Source organism: Lissotriton vulgaris, chromosome 12 (assembly GCF_964263255.1).
Source record: "Lissotriton vulgaris chromosome 12, aLisVul1.2, whole genome shotgun sequence".
Taxonomy (NCBI): domain Eukaryota; kingdom Metazoa; phylum Chordata; class Amphibia; order Caudata; family Salamandridae; genus Lissotriton; species Lissotriton vulgaris.
Genome location: NC_141700.1, coordinates 69075143 through 69102417, shown reverse-complemented (window position 1 = coordinate 69102417; position 27275 = coordinate 69075143). Strand labels below are relative to the sequence as shown.

The 27275-nt window shown below is 48.2% G+C and overlaps 1 protein-coding gene across 1 annotated transcript in view; it reads left to right on the top strand.

The window, feature by feature from the left end:
- The window catches only part of ATP8B3 (ATPase phospholipid transporting 8B3), a 379813-nt gene that overhangs the window by 215349 nt on the left and 137189 nt on the right, over window positions 1-27275 (top strand). The window contains exons 15-16 of the mRNA XM_086947162.1: window positions 1881-2037; window positions 19208-19396. Of these exons, the coding sequence (XP_086803288.1) occupies window positions 1881-2037; window positions 19208-19396 (346 nt within the window). The remainder of the gene's footprint in view (window positions 1-1880; window positions 2038-19207; window positions 19397-27275) is intronic.

Sequence of the window (27275 nt, the reverse complement as noted above, 5' to 3'; positions counted from 1 at the left end):
GGGATCAATCCCAGCCACTCCTCTTGATCAAACAGTGTGATCCTAGGCAATTGTTTTATTTCACTTTGACTCCCCTTTCTTCATTGTTATATATGAGAGGACCTTGAAATACATGAATTCAGGATGTGCGCTGTACAAAATCTTTTCTTGGGTTTCATTTAATGAACTATAATGTTGTCCATGTAAAATAGCAAACCAGGCCATCCAGAGGGTGACTTGCCTCTTAGTTCACTATTGGCATGGTTATCAGTGCTCTGTTCCCCAGGGTGCCACGTGTAAAGGTCAGGATGGCCACAAGGGGTCCCCTGGCCTTACTTTGAATATCATTGCTCGAGGAGATTTTAGTGGGTTTGGAACTCAGAGCATTGCACACTAGTCACACACAGTAAACCTATTTCCAGTCAGACAGAGATGGTAACTTTAAAATAATGTATTTTTCTTTTATAACAGATAATTATGACAATAAAGTAAAAAATATACACACCACAAATAACCAAAGGCACTCACATATTGATATGAAAAGCTTTATAGCACTTCTATGGTAAGATTGAAAAAGTAAAATGTGGCATTACTATCCTTTGAGCCGGAGTTTCTCCTTCTCCACAATCAGGAATCCAGAAATATTTGAGACGTGTTTCTTTATTAAGAAAATATTTTATAAAACTCCCCTTGTCTTAGTTTTTCCCCATCCCTGGGTGCAAAGGGTTTAACTCTGAGTGCTTAATACCAGACCTCTCAGATACTGTACAAAATACAAAAGTAAATTGGAATTCCCAACTCCCAAATATTATGGCTGAAAGGAAACTGGTCCAGGGGTCCCAGTATTCAGTGAATGGGGGCCATTGGGTTCTAGCAGTTAGTGGCAGGGGCAATAGACACTGATCTGGTGAACTAGGTATAACTTTGATTAACCCCAAACGTCAAGCTACCTATAGGGGGTTCTATGGGAGCAGGTAATAGAATTAGGATCCACAGCTGGAATCAGCGGGGAAATGAACTCTGTGCTTGCACAGGCTGTTAGACTAAGGGTCTCATTATGAGTTTGGAAGGAACTGAAAATCCCCCATTGTCTGCAGCAAACTAAATATAAAGTAGGATAACTGGCTGATCTACCCCATATCCCATTGATCGAGGACATTTAGCTAATGTATTCTCTTCCTTATTTATACAGGAATTGGGGGTTATCAATGCCCTCTGAATGCTAAATGAGGACTGAAAAAGGGAGAAACGGTGCTGTAAATAATGAAGTCACTAAATCGAGACACTCAAATTCTTATCCTAGCTTTGGAAGTTTACCAAACATTGTATACTTCCGTGCTTAAAGAACTGTGCATTGTAGCTGGTAGATATGTCTCAATTGCATCTTATCTCTATTTCTTAACACATCCTGGATTCCCAGACTCCATACACCATGCTGTTCTGTGTACATCACTTCGTGTTCTAGATTGCTCTTCTGCAATAATCTACATAAAGGTCTAATTGAAGCTAGCTCAAAACTATATAAGATATTGAAAAATATATATTTTTTCTAGCAATCAGAAGTATCTTCAGATACCCAAAGCAGGGTGGACTTTGAATCAATGTAGAAAGAGTAGAATTAACTACATGGAATTTAGGAGATACTGACGGTGTAAAAATAAGCATAGCGGGCAGACCCAGGATTGCCTTCATGAGAACGACTGTGCCATATCCTGTTATCCTCCTTTTCTGGCTTGTTTGAGAATTGCCCTTTATTCCTGGCTGTCCTTTGGAAATCATTGTGGCTACTGTGATATATTTGACCATCTTTAGTCAGAAGCACAGTTGGTTGATGAAAGACAGACTGTGAGTGTGTGTGATTTTACTTTCTCTTCAAAACAATTATTTTGCAATTCTTGCAGGAGGTGAGTTTTCAGTGGAATGCATATGCAGACAAGAAGTTCCGGTTTCACGATCAGGCGCTAGTGGACATGGTCCGCAGTGATGAAGGCCATGTGGCAAAGGAGTTCTTCCTGCTACTGGCTCTCTGCCACACCGTGATGGTGGAAGAGAAAGAGGGTGAGTCAGTCACTACTCCTATCTGGAGTTAGTAAATGATGTGAGTCAAGGCATGCTCTCCTGGTCATTGATCAAGCCCCTCTGGTATTTCACTTCGTATCTGAAGCTGGGTCCTTAGAAATCAGTTCATTGTCATCTGTTGATTTCTTTAATAGCTAATGTGTAAAGAGGTGAATGTGCAGCTCTTTGGTTTTGCGCTGGAAGTAGCCACAGATTTGATACAATTTTGATTTAATTTTGTAATTGTCGTACACTGAATTTAATCTCCTGCTTGCGTCATCAAAAAATAAAACTGTCATTTGAAGCAATTTGAATAGTAAGATGAACAAGTTAACTCAGAACGATAGGGCGATGCTCCCAGACGACTTCCAAATAATCGTCACACATCAACGTCTTCAGCACGATAGGGCGATGCTCCCAGACGACTTCCAAATAATCATCACACATTGACGTCTTCAGCACGATAGGGCGATGCTCCCAGACGACTTCCAAATAATCGTCACACACGTCTTCAGCACGATAGGGCGATGCTCCCAGACGACTTCCAAATAATCATCACACATCAACGTCTTCAGCACGATAGGGCGATGCTCCCAGACGACTTCCAAATAATCGTCACACATAAACGTCTTCAGCACGATAGGGTGATGCTCCCAGACGACTTCCAAATAATCGCCACACACGTCTTCAGTACGATAGGGCGATGCTCCCAGGCGACTTCCAAATAATCATCACACATCGACGTCTTCAGCACGATAGGGCGATGCTCCCAGACGACTTCCAAATAATCATCACACATCGACGTCTTCAGCACGATAGGGCGATGCTCCCAGATGACGTCAAAATAATCGTCACACATCGACGTCTTCAGCACGATAGGCCGATGCTCCCAGACGACTTCCAAATAATCGTCACACATAGACGTCTTCAGCACGATAGGGCGATGCTCCCAGACGACTTCCAAATAATCGTCTCACATCAACATCTTCAGCATGATAGGGCGATGCTCCCAGACGACTTCCAAATAATCGTCACACATCAACGTCTTCAGCACTGTCTGAAATACCATTGCTTCTATGTGCATTCTTTAGTGAGCAGGAAAGGTAAACCACAACTATATTAAGTGGCTGGTCTACAAGCCTGCACTTTTCTCTTGAGACTTCCAGTTTTGACTTGTTATTTGTCAAGAGAAATAAATCACTTGTTGCAATGGCCTGGATATATGATTTTTAGGTCTCGCCTTCCAGACATCGTGAGCTGCCTGGTTGTGAAAGACCTAGTGTGCACTTATAGTAGGCTTACAGCCCACTCACTTCTAACAATGTGCTGTTTTTTTTTGGCATTTTAGTTAGTTTACTTCTTATTCGATTACTTGCCTTCTTTCTCTTGTTGTGATTGTTCTTCCGCCGGAGCGCACCTTCTTTATGACTTGTATCTTTCCACTGCTCACTTTTAGGGGATTATTTATTATTTTTCTTTAAGCTCGCCACACAAGTACATGTGTTTTTCCACTGTCTCCCTCATTTGCTTTTCCATCGTCAAATACCTGCCCCCCACTGCTCTCTTCCTAATGTGCTGGTCTCTCACATGTACTTCTGCTCCCAAACTCCATCAAATACTGCTCTTTGTGTTACTTTATCCCTCGAGCTTTCTTGCGATCCCATGTTGCTCTCTCCCTCATGTGCTCTCTCTGATGTGCTGTTCCTCTTTCTCGTGCTTTTTCTCAATCAAACATACCCATCCCCTTGAGCTCTGTGTTGTTTTCGCCATTGAGTACTTCATGCCTGTACTGTTTTGCCCTCTCCACGTATGCTGCTTTTCTACTCCTCGTCCTAACCGATCCTTCCACCGGCTGTTGTGTGCTGCTCGCTTGCCTAATAGCGCTGTTGCTGCCTCATTGTGCCAGTACTGCTTGGCCATTTGTTGTCGTTTGTTGAGGCTGTGCCCCAAAGTCGTCCTGCTTCGCTTTTTGCCTCGCATCCATTTTGTTGTTGTTATTGCGCCTCTCCACCCCGCTCCCGCCTCCCAGCTGATCCCCCCTCGCTCCGCCCCTCCACCATCCTCTTATGACAGATGCGTTTGCGCGCAGCGTTCAGGCGCAGCGGTCGCGCCCCATGCGCGCCGAAGGTGCGCCAAAGGTAAGCACGTCTACGCCCATCCACGCCTGAACCGCGCCCAGCGCCAGACCCCCTGGTCCCCGCAAAACCCACTCCACCCGCATAACGTATGACGCCGCTACCCTCCTTGCCCTTAACTCCGGACGCACACCACAATGCTGCGAAGCTGCCCCAGGACACACCCATGGACCCTTCGCCTGCCACGCCTGCAAGTTCGCCTACATCAGGACCCACACCAAATCCACTAACTCCAAACACAGTTCCGACTCTAACCACCTGAAGTGCATCCTGCTGAACACCCGCTCGGTCCACAGACACGCCACTGAACTCTGGGACCTACTCGACACTGCATCACCGGACGTCCCCTTCCTTACAGAAACCTGGATGAACACCTCATCAGCACCCAACATCGCCATAGCCATCCCGAACGCTTACAAGATCATCCGAAAAGACCGCACCAACCAAACAGGAGGAGGCATCGCCATCGTCCATAAGAACACCATCCGAATTACGACCAGCTCCGACGATAACCTCGCTACCGCAGAACACCTCCACTTCCAGACCACACCGACCCCAGGACCACACTTAGAGGCACCCTCATCTATAGACCACCAGGAACCCGCACACAATTCAACAAAGACATCACTGACTTCATCCGCCCACATGCCCTCAACTCCGAGAACTACATCCTACTGGGAGACCTCAACTTCCACCTGGAAAAGAAAAACGACAGCAACACCACCACCCTTTTGGACAACCTGGCCAATCTCGGACTCAAACAACTTGTTGACACCCCCACCCACCTTGCCGGACACACGCTTGACCCCATCTTCACCTCCAGCAAACACATCTCCTTCGATCACGCCACATCTCTCCATTGGACGGACCACAGCTGCGTTCACTTCAACTACAAAAAGACCTCGACCCACAACCCCCCACAACCTGTTCCTCGAAGAAACTGGAACAAAATCACCACCAACCAACTCTTCACATCGCTTAACCAAAACCCTCCTGCCATATCATCGGACCCAAACCAAGCTGCCACCAAACTCACACAATGGATCACCCACTGCGCTGATGAACTAGCACCCTTGAAAAACCACCAGATCAAACAAGGTAGTAAAAAGGCCCCCTGGTTCAACGATGACCTTAAGAAATCCAAGAAGTTATGTCGTACTCTCGAGAAAACCTGGAGAAAAAACCCAACCACTGACAACCTGACCACCTTCAAGGACGCCACCCGCAAACACCACCAATCGATCCGATCCACCAAGAAATCAGCATTCAAGGATCGACTCGACAACAACGCCCACAACAGCAAGGAACTATTCAACATCGTCAAAGAATTTACCAACCCCACCGCCGGCACAAACGACATCACTCCCTCCCAAGACCTCTGCGACTCTTTATCCTCTTTCTTCCACAACAAAATCGCCGACATACATAACAGCTTTGAAAACCAGTCCGAAGAACAGTCCACTCCACCCACCTCCGAACCAAAACAGAACTCTCACAACCTTTGCGCCTGGAACCCAATCACTACTGAAGACACCATCCGCCTGATGAACTCCATCCACTCAGGATCGCCAACCGACCCATGTCCCCACCACATTTTCAACAAAGCAGACTCCATCATCGCACCCCATCTCCGCGATGTCATCAACTGTTCCTTCAACTCCACTACCTTCCCAGAAAGCTGGAAACACGCCGAACTCAGCGCCCTTCTGAAGAAACCCACATCAGACCCCTCTGAACTTAAGAACTACCGCCCCATCTCACTCCTCCCATTCCCTGCCAAAGTCATTGAGAAAGCCGTCAATAGTCAGCTCGCCGCCTTCCTTGAATCCAACAATTCCCTCGACACCTCACAGTCTGGCGTCCGAGCCAAACACAGCACCGAAACCGCCCTCCTCGCAGCAACAGACGACATCCGAACGCTACTGGACAACGGAGAAACAGTTGCCCTCATCCTACTTGACCTCTCCGCCGCCTTCGACACAGTCTGTCATAGCACCCTCATACAACGCCTCAGCAACGTCGGAATACAAGTAAAAGCTTTGGACTGGATCATCTCGTTCCTCGCCGGAAGAACCCAGAGAGTCCGCCTCCTCCCATTCAAATCAGAGGCCACCGAAGTCATCTGCGGAGTACCACAAGGATCATCACTCAGTCCCACCCTCTTCAACGTTTACATGAGTCCCCTCGCATCCATCGCGCGACAACACAACCTCAACATCATCTCCTACGCAGACGACACCCAGCTGATCCTCTCCCTCACCAAAGACCATAACACCGCCAAAACCAATCTACACGAAGGAATGAAAGAAGTAGCCGAATGGATGAAGAACAGCCGTTTAAAACTAAACTCGGACAAAACGGAAGTCCTCATCCTATGATCATCCCCCTCTGCCTGGGACGACTCATGGTGGCCCCCGGCCCTGGGTACAGCACCCATACCTACAGACCACGCACGTAACCTGGGCTTCATCCTAGACTCCTCCGTCTCGATGACCAGACAAGTTAACGCCGTCTCATCCTCATGCTTCAATGTCCTTCGCATGCTCAAAAAAATCTTCCGTTGGATCCCCACCAAAACAAGAAAGACTGTCACCCACGCACTGGTCACTAGCCGACTGGACTATGGAAACACCCTCTACGCCGGAACCACAGCCAAACAACAGAAAAAACTCCAACGCATGCAAAACGCCTCAGCCAGACTCATATTGGACATCCCCCGTCAAGCTCACATTACCGGTCACCTGAAAGACCTCCACTGGCTCCCCATCAACAAGAGAATAACGTTCTGTCTCCTCACCCACGCACACAAGGCCCTCTACGACCTAGGACCCGAATGCCTCAACACACGACTGTTCTTCTACACACCCACCCGTCAACTACGATCATCCAATCAAGCCCTCGCCGCAATTCCGCACATTCATAGATCCACCATGGGAGGAAGATCCTTCTCCTACTTAGCGGCCAAAACCTGGAATTCTCTCCCCACTCACCTCCGCCTTACAGAGAACCACCTTTCCTTCAGAAAGCAGCTAAAAACCTGGCTATTCGATAAGTAATGCACACACCCTCCCCCAAGCGCCTTGAGACCCTCTGGGTGAGTAGTGCGCTATACAAATTCCTGAACTTAAACTTGAACTTGTCTCCACCAACCAAGTTCCTTTTTAGGTCAAGACTGGGCAGCGTATGCACTCCTTTGCGTGGCATGCTGTATTCGGTATATGGGCTATTGGGGCCATTGTACACGCCCACTGCTTTTGGTTGGTTAGTAGGGCTGCTTTTTAAATTTTATTTTCTCTGTTTGGTTAATATTGTGCATCGGTCCCGCCTTTCAGTGCTTGGTTCCCACCCAGCGGACATCAACAATTGATTCTTTTGATTGGCCAGCTCTGGCCATCTCTTCACTCCTCGCTCGCACACACAACCCCATGCGCAAATGCAGTGCCCATGCATGTCATTATCTTTAATGCTCTAAGTGAGAATGATAGATTAGCTCCTTTACTGTGTTTACTTTTTAGGTCTCACCTAGACGAAAGCAAAAGCGAAGCTTTTGCTGTCTAGGGAGACAACTTATGTTGTTACTTTTGGGGGAATGTGGACAGCAAAGTGCCACGCGCTTTTTCTTGCCGAGATTGTACCTCGTGAGCGCGCACGTCGCCGTGCCTCATATTCCCATGCGCAAGGAAAGCCACACTGAACACACACATGCAGGCAGGAAGGCACACACACACAGGAGCGCACCTACACACATACAGAGCCCCCCCCCGCCGCCGCCGCATACATAGAAGTGCCCCCCCCGCCGCCGCCGCATACATAGAAGGCCCGCCGCCGCATACATAGAAGGGCCCCCCAACCCCCCCGCCGCCGCATACATAGAAGGGCCCCCCCCCGCCGCATACATAGAAGCGGGCCCCCCTCCCCCTGGCCGCCGCCGCATACATAGAAGCGCCCTCCGCCGCCCGCCGCCGCCGTATACATACAAGTGCCCCCCCCAGCCGCCGCATACATGCAAGCGCCCCCCCCACTTACCGTCATTCTAAAGTCTTGCAGCCTCCGCGGGGCTCTCCCTCAGGCATGAGCCCCGCGTCACCAGCACTGCTTGGTATGCTGGCCCATCTCGACTGAATGGTATGCACTGTTGGTATGCTGGCCCATCTCCACTGCATGGTATCCACTGCTTGGTATGCTGGCCCATCTCGAATGAATGGTGTGCACTGTTGGTATGCTGGCTCATCGCCACTGCATGGTATGCACTGTTGGTATGCTGGCCCATCTCCACTGCATGGTATCCACTGCTTGGTATGCTAGCCCATCTCCACTGCATGGTATGCACTGCTTGGTATGCTGGCCCATCTCCACTGCATGGTATGCACTGCTTGGTATGCTGGCCCATCTCCACTGCATGGTATGCACTGCTTGGTATGCTGGCCCATCTCGACTGAATGGTATGCACTGTTGGTATGCTGGCCCATCTCCACTGCATGGTATGCACTGCTTGGTATGATGGCCCATCTCGACAGAATGGTATGCACTGTTGGTATGCTGGCCCATCTCCAATGCATGGTATGCGCTGCTCGGTATGCTGGCCCTTCTCCACTGAATAGTGTGCACTGTTGGTATGCTGGCCCATCTCCACTGCATGGTATGCACTGCTTGGTATGCTGGCCCATCTCGACTGAATGGTATGCACTTTTGGTATGCTGGCCCATCTCCACTGCATGGTATGCACTGTTGGTATGCTGTTCCATATCCACTGCATTGTATGCACTGCTTGGTATGCTGGCCCATCTCGACTGAATGGTGTGCACTGTTGGTATGCTGGCCCATCTCCACTGCATGGTATCCACTGCTTGGTATGCTGGCCCATCTCGAATGAATGGTGTGCACTGTTGGTATGCTGGCCCATCGCCACTGCATGGTATGCACTGTTGGTATGCTGGCCCATCTCCACAGCATGGTATCCACTGCTTGGTATGCTGGCCCATCTCGAATGAATGGTGTGCACTGTTGGTATGCTGGCCCATCTCCACTGCATGGTACGCAATGTTGGTATGCTGGCCCATCTCCACTGCATGGTATGCACTGTTGGTATGCTGGCCCATCTCCACTGCATGGTATGCACTGTTGGTATGCGGGCCCATCTCCACTGCATGGTATGTACTGTTGGTATGCAGGCCCATCTCCACTGCATGGTATGCACTCCTTGTATGCTGGCCCATCTCCACTGAATGTTGTGCACTGTTGGTATGCTGGCCCATCTCCACTGCATGGTATGCACTGTTGGTATGCTGGCCCATCTCGAATGAATGGTATGCACTGTTGGTATGCTGGCCCATCTCCACTGCATGGTATGCACTGTTGGTATGCTGGCCAATCTCCACTGCATGGTACGCAATGTTGGCCTTGCAGGTGTAGTACCGCACTGCTGAAGTGTCTGTTTCCTCTAGCTCCCTGGCTGCAGAATGACAATGCTACGCCAATCCGACTGGGCAAGGTAAATAGAGGGTTATGGAAACGTGAAATCCAAAGGATGGACCGTTTCATTTCTTTTACCCCATTTGTAATTAGTGCATTTACATAATCATATTTCTTGTGTTTAGCTATGAACTTCCAGTCATTCACAGACAAACTGCACCTCGAGCCAAACTAATATTCTATATAACGAACTCCACTCATTCAGGAATGAAATCCATAAAAAGGACTTAAATCGGCACACCAAATCTCAAATACTCATTTTATAATGTATTGTTCTGAATCTCACACAAACACAGCCTTTCATTTGGGAAATCTGTTTTATTGTTTATTTACTGAATTTCATATAAGCGCCGGCCTTGTTTTCCATATCCATTTCCATGAAATTGAGGTGAATACTATTTTCACAACCTCACCAACATAAAATATTGATTGTATATGCCTGGGCTTCTCTTGGATGTTTAAGTGGCTCTCAAAAAGATTTATTTTGCTAAAAGGAACCTATGCCTCCTCAGGCTCACTCCATCCCAGCCTTAGAAACATTTTGTTTTCTTCTAAATGAGGCCTTTGAGAGTAGCTTATCACCAGTTAATCAGCAATAGACATTCCAGTGTTTGATGGAAGATTTCTCTTCGCCTCCTCTTGAAGTTCAGCAAAACAACAATAGTATGTATAATGGCATCACCGAATCATGTTTTTCCCCATTAACCATTCGCAAGCGCACCCCTGTGTATTAACCTTTGCTTATGTTCTCTATTTGAAGTTCTCTATCACGTGGGAGCATTGACACATCGCTTTTTAAGCTGCAGCAGGTGGTGTGAAATAGATTCGGTTCAGCTTGTTGCACAGAGTCATATTTTCTCAGAAATGAGGGCTTTGAAGTGGTGAGTAGATATCTGTCCTTCACAACTCTTTCAACCTGTGGCGTCAACAATAAATGAATAGCTTGCATTGTCTGCTCGAACACACCTCAGGTTTACGTGCTTTGGAGCACAAAGTGCTTGTTGTATCTGGAAGGCTTATTGAGGAATAATCCCTCACTGTTTTATTCGAAGACACTTAACAAGGCTCGGCAAACAATGAACTATAAAACAGAGCTTTGTGGCTTCTGCAATCTGATAGGCCGAGCTGACATGGAACCCGCACGCACCTCATACCAGGAGGCGTTAGTATTAAGAAATCCGATCCTGCAAAGAGTGACCAGAGAAGTCTTGGATAAGAGCCCTCCCACACCAATGGGAGAGAGCGAGCACCAGCCTGCATGTCTACTGGAAGGCCACTGCCCACTCTTTTGGGATTACAAAACAGACATACTGATTGCAATTCATTGGGGAAATAGATTTCTTGCAACATTCATCGTCCAGCTGCATTCACACCCAGAGAAACAACATTTTTGAACTCCCAAAGATTTCTTCCATTTCTTCCTATGATGCAACCATAATCCTGCAGATAGGTTGAATTTTTTCCTTGACCTAGTAGCCTATGCCAGTTATTTTGATGGAGATGTTCTATCTTCTATACTGATTGTTGTTAAGTAGCCCAAGAAAGTTTCTTGAGAGTGTCAGCCTTTTTTTCTTCAGACCTCTTAAGAGACAACTATTAGAGTTGAGTGAGTGGCGTCAATGCAATCTCTTGCAGCTCTACACATGCCTTGTAAAGACCAACTTGCTGTACTTTAAGATTTATTGTGTAGTGTTTGAATCCAGTCTATCTAAAATCTACATTATTTGCTAAAGGACCATCATATCAATATCGGCAAGGGATTTGCAGTGAGGTAGCAGCAGCCTGTGCAAGCTGACAGAAATAATCAAAGTCTGTTGGTAATAGGTGAATGTTTGATATTAAGTGCAAAGATGTTCTAATAGTAGGCTTTGCAGCATGGTGGGTTTACTGCAAAAAAGAAGTCAGTTGCTCAGTCAAGGAGAACAGCGGTTCTAACACTTTCGATCTTAATATTTACAAAGTAAGAATGCATTTAAAAGCTATAGCCCTTCTACATTAATTCAAATGTCTTGTTATTGAGTTTGTATAATGAATTATTGGATGTAGATTAATACAGTAAGAAGAGTATGAGTATTTGTGAGTCTGACGTCAAAGATAAAGGGCTCGATTTATATATTGGCTGTAAGCATACCCCATCACAAAGACAAAGGAGTATGCTTACCACCAACATAATGGTTCACCTGCTGAATATTGAAGTGGGTGGACCATAGATTGACATCTGGGGAGACTACTCCATCTCCACTGTTGCTAAACATCTCCGACAGTCCAACAGAGGAAGGGCCATTAGAGAATTGACTGTATGCCCGCCTGCCTAATTTGAATGGCCGGATATAGCGGTTTCTTACTGCCCGTTACCACCAGGAAAAGCCTGGCGGCAAGGGGTAGTAAACAACAAAAAATCCCCTGTCTGCCTCTGTGGAAGACTTCTATCACCAGAAACTGGTGTTTTAGCAAAGAAAGATTAATATAATGATTTACACGTTTACTTTGCATTACAAATATTCAGCATGCAAGGCAAAGGGAAATACTGTACTATGCCTAGAATCCCACTGTTTATGGTCAACTGCTGAACTAGGAAATTAAACCCTGAGCTCCAGGATGGATGATGGTTAGTAATTAAGCCACATAGAAGAACATTAAATATTGCTCATGTTCTGAGTTTTGTATTATGGTGCGATGTGGCATACAAAATGATGGCGTTCTGAGGGATGAGTTTGTTGTGGCACAATGAGTTATTTTTCAGTGCAGTGTTCTGTGGTATTTTGTGATGTGATTTGGTCTGGGTTTGGGTTTGGGTTCTGCTGTGAAGCTAAGGTAGAGTGGGGTACCATCCTAATGTGTGCTATTGCTTGTTACACGCTGCTGTGTGATGTTATCAATCATTTCACATCACAAGGATGCTTCAGATTCTCAAAGTTGTGAGCACTTAGGAGGAGGGTAATCATCAGGATTAAGTACTATTTACAAAGTACTTTGCAGGTTTTAAAATTCCGAAAAATATTAGTTTGTGTTTTAGGCCTTGCTCTTTAATTAAATAAGTTGTTTTACACGAACCTCACTAAGCCGAAACATGATTTTCAAAAGGTGAATGCAAACAGTGGGCCCGTTGAAGTTTATGTTGAAGTGCATGGGGTCTGCAATGCATCAACTTAGAATCATGTCCTCAAAACATACTGGTAGAGGCAATGGCATCAATATCATTAGAAGTGACATCAAGCGGCATGTTGCCATGATGAAATCCATAAAAATTGACACAGCCATTATGGCAGGACTACAAGTCGGACAGTGAACGCCCCTAGAACAGTGGTTCTTAACCTTTAGACTTCTGTGGACCCCTACCTAATCCTTCCTGGAATCTGGGGATTCCCCATCGAGCCAATACTGGAAGCAGTGGACCTAGGCCTAAGCAATTTCAATGATTTAACAAAAAACATTACACCAATATACAGAAACAAGTATTCACCAAATAGATAAATGCAGAAATATTGTATTTAATTCTCAAACAAATAAAAATAACAATTGTACTTTTAATCGGAAGATTGGAGCTTCTCTAAATTCAATTGAGGCCACCCATCATCCCTGCTATATCCTGGTTGATGCATTTGCTCTGCTCCGAAGAATCACTCTCAGGATAACAACTTAATTTTTAGCCCCCTACTTCATATTCCTTCACATTTACCACATGTCAGAACATTTTCAATTTTGCTTCTTTATTAATATACACTTTGTTACTCTGTTAATATGATTTAATTTTTTAAGCAGTCGTGGGTACCTGGACCACAGGTTTACAACCGCTGCCCTAGAAAGGTCCTTGCCTATATAACACATGTGATCCCTTTTCCGTTGATCTCTTAAACTAAGCTACCTCAGATAGTAAGCAATCGTGAATCGAAATTTGCCTAGCTTACGTAACGGTAAGTTTCAATTCTATTAAGGACACGGAGGCGAGGATTATGCTATATCTTCCTTCGCTTTATTAACATAAAGAAACCACAGCAGCTCAGGAAAAGATATAATAAGAACACAAGATGCTTTAAACATAAAGCATTGACGTAATGTTCAACAAAAATCAACAACAACTCCCAAGAGTCTCTTTGCTTATAATAATAGTCCATAGTCCTTTGTCTCTGTCCATCGTCCCTATATAACCGGACTTCCCATCATCTTCCTCCTCTTTCTTCGCGCAGATCACGCTTAAGCCTCATTGGTCCTGTTTAGCACCATCGTTGCCTGCCAAAAAAGGAACAGCATCAGCGAGGTGGCCCAGGAAATGCGACAACAAGGCGAGGAGCATGCAGAGAACAACACAGTACTGACAACGTAAAGGAAAACGCTTTACTTACTGCCATACGGGTGGGTAGAGACGCCACCGTAGTCCGGGTGGGATAATCCTCGCCTCCGTGTCCTTAATAGAATTGAAACTTACCGTTACGTAAGCTAGGCAAATTTCGATTCTATGTCAGGACCGGAGGCTTCAGATTATGCTAGTTTAAAGCTTACTTACCACCAACTGAGCTAAATCCACCACCGGCTTAAAATAAAACCTCTTGAAGGTGGAATCCGAGGACCAGTCCGCAGCTCGCATAAGGTCCTCCAGACGAGCACCCACCGAGAACGCCTTAGAGGCCATGGCTCCCCTGGCGGAGTGTGCTCCAAAGAGAGAAGTATTGATGCCCGCTTCCTGCATGACCCAACGCACCCACCGAGCAATAGTGGGGGAGGAGACAGCTTTGTGTGGCTTCCGCAGGGCAATCAACAACTGACGCTCGCCCGGAGGGCGCAGATCCAAGGTCAGGTCCTCATAAGCTTTGAGGCATTGCACGACACACAACTTAGGAGTGTCAGTAAAGGCTGGATAAGAAATGGAACGCGACGACGTCTTAGTGCGTCGGCCCACCGTAAAAGTAACCCCATCCGGGGAAAAAATGCGTGCCGAGACATCCAGCGCGCGCACGTCCGAGACGCGCCTACAAGAGACCAGACATAACAACATGGCTAACTTCGCCGACAGCTCTTTAAGAGACAAATAGGAATTGGCCGGCCACGACAGGAACAAATTCAGAACCAAATTGACGTCCCAAAGGACGGAGTACCTGGGTTCTGGCGGCAGCGCGAGGCGAACAGCTCGCAGAAGCCGGCACACAAAAGGATGTTCCCCTACCGGATGGCCATCGATGTTATCATGGCCAGCAGAAATCGCCGATCGAATAGCATTGATCGTCCTATACGCTAGACCCTTGTCGGCCAAATGCGCTAGGAAATTCAGCACGGGAACGAGGCCTGCGACCACGGGATCCAGATCCCTTCGTAAACACCAACGCATCCACTTAAGCCAAGCGGATCTGTAACGCTTCGTCGTACTATCGGCCCATGCTTTGGAGAGCAAGTGCTCAGCTGACCCCGAAAGGCCCGGGAGCGTCCAGCGTCTCCTGAGAGCCTCCACGCCACGAGGCGGAGAGTGTTCTGCATGACGAGAGGGTGAGGTTCCAGATCCGGGCTCGTCAGGAGCAGAGGAAACAGGGGGAGTAGGATTGGAAAATCCCAGGAAAGTTCCAGAAGAACCGGAAACCATACTTGAGACCTCCACAGCGGTGTAACCAACACCAGGTCCGCACCCTGGCGGCTTATTTGAGCCGCCGTTCGCATGATCATGGAGAACGGGGGAAACGCAAACGGTTGTTCCCGACTCCAATCCTGCAAGAACGCGTCCGTGGCCTCCGCCAGAGGGTCCGGCCTCCAGCTGTAGAACCGCGGCAGCTGGTGGTCGAGACGGGACGCGAAGAGGTCCACCGAGAAGGGGCCCCAAAGGGAATGTAGCCACCGGAAGACACCCGGATCCAGTTTCCACTGGCTGGCATCCCTGAGATGTCGAGAGTGCCAATCCGCCACTTGATTGGACTGGCCTGGCAGATACTCTGCCGTCACCGCAATGTGACGAGACAGGCAATAATCCCAGAAGTCCTTCGCTAAATCCGCCAAAGCGCGGGACCAAGGACCTCCCAGGTGGTTCACATATCGGACCGCCGAAATATTGTCCATCCGTAGCAGGACACAAGCCTTGACCGAATCCTTGGTCCAACAGCGAACCGCGAAGGAGCCCGCAAGGAGCTCCAAACAATTGATATGCAATTGTTGTTCTTCTGACGACCAGGCGCCGCCGGTGGAAAAATCCCCGCACCGGGCGCCCCAGCCCGACCTGCTGGCGTCGGACTCTATGATCAAGTCCGGAGCCGACCCGAAGATCGCTCGCCCATTCCATGCCTCCATGTGAGACAGCCACCATGACATCTCCTCCTTCACTTCGTCTGTGAGGGGAACCCACTGGTCGTAACACATCCCACGGCGCAAATGCTGCGCCTTCAGGCGCTGAAGAGCCCTGTAGTGCAGCGGGCCTGGGAAAATCGCCTGGATGGAGGACGATAGAAGACCCACCACCTTGGCGACATGGCGCAGTGACGTACGATCCCTCGCGATCGTCTGCCGAAGCAGGTGTCGTATCTTTGCGACCTTCCGACCCGGTAGGCTCAAGACCGCCTGTACCGAGTCCACCACGAAACCTAAAAAGGTGATCTGCTGAGTGGGAACCAAGACCGACTTGGAGCCGTTGACGACGAACCCCAGTCTCTGAAGCAGGCCGACAGCTTGACGCAGCTGTCCTGCCAGCACCTCTGGGCACTGTCCCATGAGGAGGATGTCGTCTAGGTATACTATCATACGGACCCCCTGGCTTCTGAGAAACTCCACCACCGGGTGAAGGACCTTCGTGAAGCACCACGGGGCCGAAGAAAGACCGAACGGTAGGGCGGTGAATTCGAACACCTTGCCGTCCCACAGGAATTGTAGGAACCGACGATGAGGGGGGTGGATGGGAACGACCAAGTAGGCATCCTTGAGATCCAGTCGCACCATCCAATCCCGAGGGAGGAGCACGTCCCGAAGGAGGTGGATCCCCTCCATCTTGAAGTGACGGTAGACCAACCACCCATTGAATTCCTTGAGATTGATCACAGGCCTCTTGCCCCCATCCGTCTTGTCTACCAAGAAGACGTTGCTGAGGAACCCATGAGGGTGGCGCGTTGATAGACGGATGGCTCCCTTGCGCAGCAAGTCTGAGACCTCCCCGTCTATCAATCGCGCGTCGGATTCTGAGAAAACCATCGGGCGCGGGGGCCTCACCTGAGTTGGTTGGTCGTGAAACTCTATATGGAAACCTCTCACAGTTTGCAAAACCCAAGCATCGGCAGTGAGCAATTCCCACTCCCCGTAAAAGCTTGCCAGCCGCCCCCCAATCGGAACTTGATCCAAGCAAAGTACACTCACCGGGGGCATTTCCTTGTCCGGAGTTCTTCTTGAATCCTCTGCCACCATAGCGCTGTCCCCTCGTGGGGTAGAAATTGGTGTAGTTGGCCGAGGTCTGGTACTGACCTCTTCCGGAGCCTTGTCCACGGTTGTTGGTCTGCTGACCACGGCCGATCGCGCGGCCCCTGCCGCGACCGGCCCCTCCAGAAAAACGCTGGTGGAACACCCTCTTGATGCTGGACTGGGCCTTGTCCAGCGACGTGAACGTGTTCACGAACTTTCCGAGCTCGCGGATGAAAGGCTCACCGAAAAGGCCACCCTGGGCCACGGCACCTGCCTCCGACGAGGCCAGGTCCCCCAGCTTCGGGTCCAGCTTGATAAAGAGCGACCGCCGCCGCTCCGTGGACAGGGCACAGTTGGCGTTGCCCAAGAATACGATCACCCTCTGGGCCCAGTTGGAGAGCACCTCCGGTGAAATGGCGGTGCCATTCGCTCGAGCCTCCTCCGCCATATCGAGGATCTTCGTGGCGGGCCCGACCGCATCCAACAGCTTGTCCTGGCAGGCCCGCCAGGACCGGTCGATCCCCTTCCTGGGGTCCTTCATGAATTTCGCCAGGAAGGTGGCCATCTTGGGGTCCAATTCTGGTGTCATGGCCACTTTCCCCTCCAAAGTAGGCCAAGGGCATTCCCCGCGCAGGCAACCCCTCGCCTCCTTCTCCAGGGGCTTGCGCAACCTGCCCGCGACAAACTTCGCCACCGTCTCCCCCGGGGCCCAGGCCGCGGATCGGGGGTGGACGATCTCGTCCGGGTCCAGCATGCCCGACTCATCTCGGGGCATCTCCTTCCCTGAAGGCGCCGGGAGCCAAGAACGGGTCGACTCCCCGTCGTCATCCGTGTCCGGAGAGTCGTAGATCGGGGAGGCGGGCGCCGTCGACAGGCCGCCCGAAGTGCCAGGCTCCACCAAGGGCGTCGGAGGCACCGCCGTCGCCTTGGCCAGGAAGGCGTCACGAAGACGCTCGAAAGCGCCCTTATCCACGCCGTGGGCCTCCGATGAAGGCCCTTCACCTCGGGGTCTCTTCGGAGCGGGCGGCAGCCCGCCGGACGTCCCCGGGAGTTCGGGGGACGGCGGCACCTGCGCCGCTGCCAGCTTCGCACACTCCTCCACGATGCGGGCCGAAAGGCGGTCCTCCATGGGCCCTACCACCTCCGTCACACAACGATAGATGGAGTTGTCCACCGCTTGGTAAAACTCATCATCCTGCAGATAGGGGCAGGCCTCCTCCTCGTACTCCCCTTCCATCTCGGAACCAAGGGGCAAATGCGGGGCACCCAAGAGGGCGGCAACCGAGAAAGTTCTCGAATGTGGGCAGGCCCAGCGGCTGCGATCACGTTTTGGGCCAGCTGACGTGGCAGGTGGGCTGCACCAACCCCCAAGCGTGCAGACCCTCCTCGCCGGGACCGGGTCTACGTACCCCTCAAGCGCGCTAGGCCACACACTGTTAAAGAGGTGCACAGATCTCGCCCGAAGGCGATTCACGCGGTCAAAACCGCTATACAGACCCCAGAGGGCGTCAAAATTGTGAAAGTACAGACCCGGATCACCAGGTGTCAGAGGGGTACGCGAGGGTCGGCCCCTGCGCAAGCAGACCCCACGGCGCGGCTCCTCGTACTGCGGAGGCGCGCCGGAGGGTCGGCGAGGCGACAGGCCGCCCCCTTGCGGTCTATGTACACACCGCACACAAGTGGGAATAAAGTCGCGTAGGAACGACAGAACGTTCCCGCAACCAGGGACTCTGAAAGGGAATAAACCATGCAAGGAGTCCCCAAAGACCGCAAGACAATCAATCACAATAAAAGAAGACAAAATAGAAAAGCACTTATCTGGCTGCGGGAGCAGCGAAGAAAGAGGAGGAAGATGATGGGAAGTCCGGTTATATAGGGACGATGGACAGAGACAAAGGACTATGGACTATTATTATAAGCAAAGAGACTCTTGGGAGTTGTTGTTGATTTTTGTTGAACATTACGTCAATGCTTTATGTTTAAAGCATCTTGTGTTCTTATTATATCTTTTCCTGAGCTGCTGTGGTTTCTTTATGTTAATAAAGCGAAGGAAGATATAGCATAATCTGAAGCCTCCGGTCCTGACATAGAATCTGCTTCAGTTGTTTACTAACACAGTTATAACTGAAACCTAGTGTGGAGTCTGATAGTAAAATTACACAGCTGAACAAATTGTCACTGCTTGCATCCTTCTTTTGCAGGTGAGCTTCTTTACCAGGCAGCCTCTCCAGACGAAGAAGCTCTCGTCACGGCTGCCAGGAATTTTGGGTACGTGTTTCTGGCACGGACTCAGGACACTATCACGGTCAGTGAGCTCGGAGTAGAGAGAACTTATCAAGTACTGGCCCTGCTGGACTTCAACAGCACTCGCAAAAGGATGTCAATTCTAGGTGAGAGGCTCCTGGAGCAGGGAGTTTGTACTCAGAGGAAATGTTGCAAGCAAGGGATAGATGTGTGGTGAGAAGGGGCAGGTTTGATAGAATCAGAGGATACACGGTAGGGAGGAGTAACGGTGTGTGGTGTGTAAGGAGAAACCTAGAGTAACATGCTAACTTTACTGGCATTGTACCAACATTAAAGGCAAAGAAAAGAGTATGGCACGGCCAAAGAAGAAAACCAAGAAGTTCCTATGGCTTTCTTAGGTATTTATTTGGGGTTTAGCAGACAGGCTGCAAAAGCACCACAGTAGCGCTGGACCTACCTTTGTTGACCACGCCACAGCCCAGTCACCAAAAACGATTCCACTGTCACAACCTGAGGACTTTCGGCGTACCTCCACAATGCCAATTAACCACAATTACATGGGGTATGGAGGACTGGTTGGCTTTTTCTTCCTTAGACAACTTCCTAAAGAATTTTCTTTTTAACAACAAGAAGTCAATTTCCTTGATGCTATGGATTTTTTTCCCCAGTGTGTTAGAGAAATTGCCCTTTTCAGGTCAAACCTACCACACAGCGCAAAAAGACAGCTAAACAAGAAATTACATTGGGCTAGAAGCCCGCTCATTGGTTACTGTTGGTAGGCTTTATTGTCAATCTTATTTGCTTGCTTAGTTAATAGCTTGCCCTGTCCATCCTGTGTTTGTTTCTCCCGTGGAACATAGTCTGCTGACGTGTGACCTTCTACTGCTCACTTTTAACAGACATTTTCTTTTTTTTGATTACGCATGCCACAAGTACATGCTTCTCTAGCACAACCTCAGTGCTGCTTTCTCACACCCATAAGGTTCTGTGGTGATCCCTCCCTCTTGTGCTTCTCCCTCTGCTCTCCTTTTCCCCTTGCTTCTCCCTTCTGCACCTCTATTACTCCTATTCTATTCATTACCTTTGTTGAGGAAAGTGCTTCATGCCCCACACAAGGCTGTGTGTGTGTGTGTGTATGTATGTGTACATATATATGTATATATATAGATATATATATATATATATATATATATCATGTGATCAAGGGCTCCAGGGCCCGAAACGCGTCATGGCGGACGAGAGGGTGCACAGTATAAAATAAGCGCTTAATTCAACCTGAATGGGTCCGGTTCGTTATTTGGTTTCCAGTCTTTTTGGGGCGGATGGCGAAGTTCCAGTCATATATATATATATATATATATATATATGTATAGATAGATATAGCGATAAGCTGCACTAGGAAAAATAAAGAAATTTGTGCGCCTATTTGGCGTCTATGCTCCAATCTTTGGTGATATGTTGCAGAAGGGAGTGGAGATACGCAGAATATATATATATGTGTGTGTGTATATATATATATATATATATATATATATATATATATATACACACACACACATTTATTCACAGAAAATACAAAGGCTACAAGAACATTAAACTTAGGCTCATGTTTCACTCATACAAAACCAATAAAATTCTGCAGTTATAGTTACCTGAGCTAACTATAATTTATGTCCCCGCAATTCGCTGTCTATGACCTCACATATTACAGCACTGATGACATGGTCAGTGACATCACTGATGACATCACTGATACAACTCAAATGACATCACTGAAGACATTACTGATTACATCATCCAGTGAGTGTTTTCTAAAAGTGTATGAGTGTTAAACATATATACAAAAGTTAAAATAGTTTACTTTCTGAACTACTAGTGAGTGATACTCTAACATGTATTGTGTGACTGTGCATCTGTGTGTGAGTGGGTATCTGAGTGCCTGTATGGGTGTGTGAGTGGCTGTATCAGTATATAAGTAGGTGTGTGAGTAGCTGCATGGGTTAGTGAGTGGCTATGTGAGTGGTTGTACTGGTGAGTGAGTGGGTGTGTCAGTGGCTGTATGGGTGAGTGAGTGGCTGTATGAGTCTGTGAGTGGGTGTATCAGTGGTTGTATGGGTGAGTGGCTGTTTGAGTGGCTGCTTAGTTAAGTGAGTTGGTGTGTGACTGGCTGTATTGTAGAGTGCCTATGTGAATGAATGTATGAGTGAGTGACCAGATGTGTTAGTGCTTATATGGATGTGTGAATGGGTATGTAAGTGGTTGTGGGTGTGTGTGTGAGTGAGTGTGTGAGTGCTTGTGTGGGGGAGTGAGTTGCTGTGTTAAGAGGCTGTATGGGTGAGTGAGTGGGTGTGCAAGTAGATGTATAGGTGAATAAGTGGGTATGTGACTAACTGTTTGGGTGAGTGAAAGGCTCTGTGAGTGGCTATATGGGTAAGTGAATGGTTGTATGAGTAGCATTATGGGTGAGTGAGTGGTTGTGTGAGTGCCTACATGAGTGAGTGAGAGGGTAGGTGAGTGAGTAGCTCTATGTAATGAGTGAGTGGTATAGTGAGCACTTGTATGTTGTTAATGGTTGTGTGGGTGCTTGAGAGATTGTATGGGAGTGCTAGTGGGTGTGTGAGTGGTTCTGTGGATGATGTCATCAGTGATGTCCTCTGATGACATTTGACATTTCATCTGTGATGTCACTGACCATGTTATGACTGATGTATTAATGTGAGGTCATAAGAAGTGCATTGTGGGGTGAAAGTTATAGTTAGCGCAGGTAACTATAACTGCTGAATTTCGCTGATTTTGTACGAGTGAAATCTAAGCCTAACTATAACGTACCTGTAACCTTTGGATTTTTTCAGTCAATTTCTAAGGATTTTTAAATTCTATTTTCTAACTATAACAACCCTGGAATCTATGCTTTTTTCAGTGAATATTCTATTTCATAACTATAACATTTCTGTAACCTTAGTTTAAGTGAATGTCAAGGTTTTTCTAATTTTATTTCCTAATTGTAACCTGTAACCTTTTGTAGTGAGTGTGTACCTGAGTGTCTCAATGTGTGTGAGTGTCTTAGTGGATCTGGGAGTGGCTGCATAAGTGCCTCAATGGGTCTGTGATTGAGTGAGTCTGTGAGTGGGTCTGTGAGTGGGTCTGTGAGCGGGTGCGTGAGTGTCTCAGTGAGTAGGTGCATGTGTGTTGCTGCAACAATGAAAAAAAAAACAAGCATGGACTCCTGCGCTTCTTTAGGAAAAAGCCTCCAGGTGGGGAAGGTCCTAGGGCATGTCTATTTATTTTAAAATTAAATGAGGAGGGGTGCATGGGGGCCACCACCTCCTTCATGCTTATATTTATATGAATGTGGGGGGCACGCGACCGCCTGGACCCCAGTGGACACCACCTCATGGGTGCTTTTATTTTTAAAATTGTGAGGGTGGTGGGGGGGACCTCAGGGACCACCACCTCCCCCGGGCCGAATACGTTCATTAAAGTGGGAGGGGGGCCTCTCCCTGGCCCCATATGGCCCCAGGGACCCTATTCCACCGGGGCCTGGCCGTAACTCATGGGGGAAAGGAGATGCGTGGCACCCCGGATCCCCAGGCTGATTTCCGCACCAGGGACCCCATAATACGCCAAGGCCTGACCATGTCTTTTGGTGCAGGTATCTGACCTCTAATTTGCCTCTTTCTGCGCATCTCTCACCTTTATTTTGACTCTTTCTGCTCGTTGCTGAACTTACTTTTGCCTCTTTCTGCTTGTTTCCACCTTTATTTTGCCTCTCTGGTCGTTGCTGACCTTTATTTTGCCTCTTTCTGCTCAGTTCTCACCTTTATATTTCCTATTGCTGCTGCTTTCTGATCTCTATTTTGCCTCTTTCTGCTAGTTTCTGCCTTTATCCATCCTCTTTCTGCTCCCTTCTGACCTTTATTTTGCCTCTTTCTGACCTTTATTCTGCTTCTTTCTGATCATTTAAGACCTTTATTTTTCCTCTTTCTGCTTGCACCTGACCTTTATGGTGCCTCTTTCTGCTCATTTCTGACCTGTATTCTGCTTCTTTTTGCTAGTTCTGACCTTTATTCTGCCTCTTGCTGCACACCTCTGACCTCGACTTTGCCTCTTTCTGTTTGTTTCAGACCTTTATTCTGCCTCTTTCTGCTCATTTTTTACCTCTATTTTGTCTCTTGCTGCTCGTTTCTGACTTTTATTCTGACTTTTTCTGGTCGTTTTTGACCTCTATTCTGCCTCTTTCAGCTTGTTTCTCACCTTTATCTTGCCTCTTTCTGCTCGTTGCTGACCTTTATTATGTCTGCTTCTGCTCATTTCTGATCTCTATTTTGCCTCTTTCTACTCACTGCAGGCCTCTGCTGGCCTTTATTTTGCCTCTTTCTGCTTGTTTACAGATCTCTATTTTGCCTCTTTCTGCTCGGTTCTGACCTTTATTTTTCCTCTTTCTGCTCGTTTCTGATCTCTATTTTGCCTCTGTCTGGTCGATTGTTACCTTTTTTTTGCTTCTTTCAGCTCGTTTCTGGTCTCTATTTTGTCTCTTTCTGCTCATTGCTGGTTTTATGTTGGCTCTTTCTACCCCTGTATTTCTATTGTATAAGGGAAGGGGGGTCGCTTGGACCCTCTCACCGAGCCGATTTCAGCCCCAGGTACCCCATCTGCCGGGGCCCGACCATGTGTCCTCGGTGCACCAAGGCACCCATTGTGTCATGGGATCGCAGTTGGATCATCAAGGCCCACAGTCCAAACCAGCTCCCCACCTCCTGCGGGAGCTGGCATTACTGCTGCAAGCAGGGAGCTGCTTTAAAATGCAGTACCCTGCTTGTGGAAGCAGTGTTTTCATCTGTTTCCATGCACGCATATTAATGTACAAGGAAACAGCTGAAATCTCTGCTTTCTGCAAACCAGAACTGTTTCTAGCTCCGGCTTACAGAAAGCAGAGTTATGTTTGCTTTTGCTTTGCAGGAGATGTCATGTCCCACCAAGCAAAAGCAAACAGCTATCTCCTGAGGCTGAGCACCTCAGAGGTAGCAGGAGCCAGACCTGGGGAGTGGTGGTCCACAGGGCCATAAATGGCCCCCCTCTATCGTAGAATTTAGTCCCAGGGAGGAAGTGATCCCTTAGGGCTGCGGGGGCACGCAGCCCCCCCACATAATTTCCCATGATTTGCCCCAGGGAGGTGGGGGTCTATGGGGGCACAGCTGTGGGGGGGGGGGGGGTGCTGCTTAGGGCGAGAAAGCTAAAGACACACAATTGATGGACGGAATTCAAATCAAAACATTCACCCCCAGTCAAGAGATCTTGGTTAAATCCATCATTTGTTTTCTCATCATGCCACCCCAGTTCAGACCTGGCCATATGCAAATCAGTCTTGACCCTGTGCCTTATGGTAATAGTCCAGCCCGAACTGCCAAACCAGGTCCTTCCTGAACCGGAAACCTGCATCCTACGACCGGTTTCAGGGTTTCACCCCTCTTCAGCCAGGATAGCTTAAATCCAGTGGCGCAGTGAGCCCGAAACCCACGTCTGGGCATACCATGCGCACTTAGGGTGAGAAAGCAAAGGACACACAACTGATGGACGGAATGCAGACCAAATCAAAACATTCACCCCCAGTCAAGAGATCTGGGTTCAATCAATCATTCTTTTGCTCACCATGCCACCCCAGTTTAGACCTGGCCATTTGCAAACCAGTCTTGACCTGGTGCTTCTTGGGAACAGTCCAGCCCAAACTGCCAAGCCAGGTCCTCCCTGGACTGGAAACAAGCATCCTAGGACTGGTTTCGGGGTTTCACCCCTCTAGCAAGCCTCCCCGCATTTATTTATACACATTTTCACAGGGACATGGCGGTCCCCCGGGCTTTCATAAGCCGTAGGAGAGAGGCCCATGCTCCCCCCTCCTATTTTTGTAGTATGCCGACGGGATATGGCCTATGCGGGGGCTATTATAAAAACAGGGACAGGCGACATCACTCATTTTTTTCCAAACATTTACAGTGGATTTGCAACCCCTTCGTGCTTTTGTAGCAATTATATATCTATACTACTATTATAAAGAGAAAACACAAACCTTTTGGCAAGGTAAACTCGGGAACCACAGCGCCAATCCACACACCCAATACATTGTTGTAATACTCAGGGTGTGCAGATGGACATAGGCTATAGAAAATAAAAAAAAAAACGTAAATTTAAAAATATAACTTTAAAAAAAGTAGTGCCCTGAAAGTAGCGCCGGCCGCGATGCTGACGGCCACGACGTAGCGCTGGCCGCAACGTACGTGATGACGATGAGGAGCTGCGGTGAAGTGAGGAGCTCGGGGAGGAACGGCGGCTCAGGTAAGGCTCTGGCACACGGGAGGGAGCCGGTGCGAGAAGTTGGCCCGGAACAACTGCGGTAAGGCTCAGGGTCTGGGGGCAGCATTTCAGGCTTGCGTGCACTCCCGCCCCGGCCCCCGCCCGCCACGACATTGTCCGGGACACAGACAATGTTGTGGCGGGCGGGGGCCGGGGTGGGAGTGCACGCAAGCCTGAAATGCTGCCCCCAGCCCCCTTCCTCCCCGGGCAACGCTGGGGCAGGCTCCTAGTATATATATATATATATATATATATATATATATATATATATATATATATATATATATATATAATATATATATATATATATATATATATATATATATATATATATATATATATATATATATATATATATATATATATATATATATATATATATATATATATATATATATATATATATATATATATATATATATGTATATATATATCCATCACACAAGGCTTGCCTGGAATGAGGGAGCCACAAACAGGAAAATTCGATTTTGCCATTTTAATGATGATGCAAACAGCGAAGGAACAGCTTGCTGCCTCACAAGAATAATGTCCAGCCCTGACGCGTTTCGTGCTCTCTGCAGCACTTCTTCAAAGGGTTAAGGACTTGCTGTGAATGAAACCAGTCTTTGATGCCTGCACTAGTCTCTGATAATCCCCGCCTCAGTGGGCGTGGCCATAACTATGGCCCGATGGTTCTTGTAGTGCAGGAGTTTTTGCGTGTTTCATTCTCGGTGCAAAATTGAAATAAAATCCCCAGTGGGTTGTGGGTTCAGTGTCACAGTTCAAACACCTCCATTAATCACATCACCAGCTTTTCCCTGCTCCTCACACTGACTCATCACTTGATGCTTCACCTCGTGGCTCAGGCAACAAGCCACATTTAATCCATCACACAAGGCTTGCCTGGAATGAGGGAGCCACAAACAGGAAAATTCGATTTTGCCATTTTAATGATGATGCAAACAGCGAAGGAACAGCTTGCTGCCTCACAAGAATAATGTCCAGCCCTGACGCGTTTCGTGCTCTCTGCAGCACTTCTTCAAAGGGTTGAGGACTTGCTGTGAATGAAACCAGTCTTTGATGCCTGCACTAGTCTCTGATAATCCGCGCCTCAGTGGGCGTGGCCATAACTATGGCCCGATGGTTCTTGTAGTGCAGGAGTTTTTGCGTGTTTCATTCTCGGTGCAAAATTGAAATAAAATCCCCAGTGGGTTGTGGGGTCAGTGTCACAGTTCAAACACCTCCATTAATCACATCACCGGCTTTTCCCTGCTCCTCACACTGACTCATCGCTTGATGCTTCAGCTCGGACTGCAAACTGCAGCTGGGTTCACCTCGTGGCTCAGGCAACAAGCCACATTTAATCCATCACACAAGGCTTGCCTGGAATGAGGGAACCACAAACAGGAAAATTCGATTTTGCCATTTTAATGATGTGCACAGAGACTTTCTGAAACGGCAACTCACTGAAGGAATACAGAAGGCACTACGATAACCAGCAGGCCACTGTTGTGGCCACGCCCACTTGGGCGGGGTGAGATGAATTTACCACCTGCCAAGCATAATCGCCGTGGCAGTCAGTCAGTGCGAAGCCTGCATCCCGAGAAGAAGTGCTGTTGAGCACGAAACGCGTCGGAAAAAGACTTCGAATTTCAGCGCGGCACCCTTCTGCTGTTT